This window comes from Triticum dicoccoides, chromosome 3A (genome assembly GCF_002162155.2).
Source record: "Triticum dicoccoides isolate Atlit2015 ecotype Zavitan chromosome 3A, WEW_v2.0, whole genome shotgun sequence".
NCBI classification, from domain to species: Eukaryota; Viridiplantae; Streptophyta; class Magnoliopsida; order Poales; family Poaceae; genus Triticum; species Triticum dicoccoides.
This window is the reverse complement of record NC_041384.1, coordinates 658330290-658333001: the sequence shown is the minus strand read 5'-3', so window position 1 is coordinate 658333001 and position 2712 is coordinate 658330290. Positions and strand designations below refer to the sequence as shown.

Below are 2712 nucleotides of genomic sequence, written 5' to 3'. Positions count from 1 at the left end.
ATCGGATGAACCACGATGTCAAGGATTCAATCAATCCCGTATACGATTCTCTTTGTCTACCGGTATAGTACTTGCCCAAGATTCGATCGTCGGTATACCGATACCTTGCCGAAAGATGCAGCTAGTAGGAATCAAAGTCGCACAATCTCCAGCTCGGTCAGAAGCTCAAAGAAAGATGTCGACATAGATGCACCCGACAATAGAGAGCCAGAGGCAATCAGCAGGGCGTAATCACCTCCTCAGTGAAGTACACAGCTGAGTAGTTGACGCAGTAGCACAGGAGAGGAGCGGCCACCACCACGTGTGGTCGCTAGATGTGGTGGCAACATTTGAGACTGTCGGAGAGGTATATAGTGTGCGATTGTCGGAGAGCGCCGAACGTGTGGAGATGCACGTCAACTTTTGATTTTCCAATAGTCGTGGTTCCCAAACCCCGTCGGAGAGCGCCGAACGCGTGGATGAGCCTGGCACAGTGCGTGTACCGGTGGTATGCGCCATGAGCCTACCTTTCGCATAGCAATATATAGCTCATTACATTATATCATATATAACCGGTGAAGCGATATCAAATTCGCATGCATTCTACAATGAGTATATCACAACCGATACACCATATGACGGTATCGTTCTTATTACATAGAACCAACTATCCCATCCCTATCTCAGAAAGCTACTACACTAGTATATATCAGTCACTCTGTTGGTGTTGGATAGGAGCAGAAGGAGGAGGAAGGCAGACATCACACTCGCATAATCCATCATAGTTGCAACTAGCACTCCAATTGCATTGAGGGCACGCGTGCCCTTCCCCATTCACATGCTCGCGGCAGATGTGCAGGCAACCTACCTGATCACACGGTAGCGGCGTCTTGTGAAGTGACCCTGTACAGACGTCCGCCTTCACTGCAACCTCTGCAGAAGAAGAGAAAAAACCCCAATATACCATGAATAATGTAAAGCGTATGATTGCGTGTCGAGTCGATGAAGCGATGCTGCATCATCGTAAGAGGAATACCTGATGCCAGCACGAGGAAGGCGACCGCCAGGAGCAGCGTGTGTGCAGTCTTCATCTTCAGCAGGATGCACTGTGTTGTAGGAGGAAGACTTGGTTTGTGTGGCTTGATCTGAGTTGCGAGGAACAGAAGAGATAGCAAAAGCCTTTTTATAGTGATACTGAAATGACAAACCAGGAACCGTTTCAATGCTGAATTAATAGCAATTAAGGACCTTAATTTGTGGACACTAATGCATTCTAAAGAACGTCAATTGATAGGGTCCACCGGGCACGCACTATTAATTGACTGTCCGTAGATGCCTCGTACTATCAAAAAAAGTACCCTTCTTCTAGTCTCGAGCTCAAGAGTTCGGGATGATGAACAGTAAATTCCGAAAATTTTGAAAGAAAAACAATAAAATTCTGATTTTTTGTTGTTGTGAACTTTCACAAATTTTCTCAGTGCATGCAGCCCGAAAAAATATATTTGTGGAAGGTATGGCAAAAAAAAAATCAATACTCCAAAATGCTTTCAAAAATAGCATTTTTGGAGGATCAATTTTGCTTTTTTACCACAACTTTTAAGAATATTATTTTATGATAAATTTTTGCAAGCACAAAAAACATTTGTCAAAATCTGCACCCAAAAAAAATCAGTTTTTTTTTAAATTTTGTTTACCATTTTTTTGATTTTACTGTTCATCAAGGTGCATTTGAGCTTGGGTATAGATACTTCGCGTCCCTCATAGCAATTGCATTTTCTTCGTCTACTACTTTTTTGCCCAAGACTTGCCAGATGTTCTATCCAGTCCAATAAAATTATGACAAGATGACCGCTGCATGATAATGGAAATACCAGCCCAGAAAACGTTTAGACAAAGAATATATCATTGTGAAATCAACAGTGCATATGAACTCCGCTTTGGTACAGCCCCTAGAAAAGTTCACATATTTCGGTGCAGATTAAAGGTGAAGATTATCCCTTCAATAAAAAATATTTTTTAGTTTGTATTAAAATCAATTTATTCAATACATTTGATCTGCAGGCTAATATGGTGATAGCTTTTTAAGTCACTTTAAGATTCGTGTAAAATTTTAAGGGATGGTGTACCGAAGCGAAACTCATATGTAATTCTTTTACAAATTTCTTTACAGAATTGACCTTTACTGCAGCACCCCACAGCTAGGGCTGCAAACGAGTCGAGCTCGAGCGAGTTGGAGTTGGCTTAGTTCAACTCATATGAAAATTCGAGCGAGGTCAAACTCAGTGAAGCTCATGATCGAGCTGTAGAACATGACTCGTGCTCAGCTTGTAACGATTTCGAGTCGATCTCGAGTTAGTTTCGAGCTAAATGAGATGGTAAAAATTTATAAATCTATGGATGTAAAACAAAAAAATTAAGGTGAATATGATGGGAACCTTTGCTAAAAGTATAGGATATTTAACACATAGTCGACTACGTGCCATAATGAGGCATAAATCTTCTCTGCACTTAATTAAGTTTCCATGTTCGTTGGTAAATAAAATGAGAAAAATTGGACAGCATATATGGTAATAAATTATCTTATTTCCATTTAATATATGGAATGATCATTTAACATAATGATATTATGTCGAGCTATCAATCTAAAATGAGCAAGCCAACATTGGCTCAAGATCGGCTCGTTTCTCGATCGAGCTACATAGAGTGTTCAAACTCAGCTCGTTTCTTTTCGAG

The 2712-nt window shown here is 40.7% G+C and overlaps 1 protein-coding gene across 1 annotated transcript; it reads right to left on the bottom strand.

Annotated features, from left to right (window-relative positions):
* Positions 1 to 578: 578 nt before the first annotated feature.
* Positions 579 to 1119, bottom strand: LOC119272586. The gene is made up of 2 exons (XM_037554052.1): positions 1016 to 1119; positions 579 to 912 (listed from the first exon to the last, which is right to left on the bottom strand). The coding sequence occupies exons 1-2, from the start codon at positions 1068 to 1070 to the stop codon at positions 689 to 691; spliced, it is 279 nt and encodes a 92-aa protein (XP_037409949.1). The 5' UTR covers positions 1071 to 1119; the 3' UTR covers positions 579 to 688.
* Positions 1120 to 2712: the final 1593 nt, after the last annotated feature.

What these genes read in the sequence shown, in the direction of transcription:
- LOC119272586 (XM_037554052.1), bottom strand. Translation starts at nt 1,070, where the DNA reads ATGAAGACTGCACACACGCTGCTCCTGGCGGTCGCCTTCCTCGTGCTG. An exon ending in CTTCCTCGTGCTGGCATCAG is followed by an intron (nt 913 to 1,015) that starts GTATTCCTCTTA and finishes CTTCTTCTGCAG; the next exon opens with AGGTTGCAGTGAAGGCGGAC.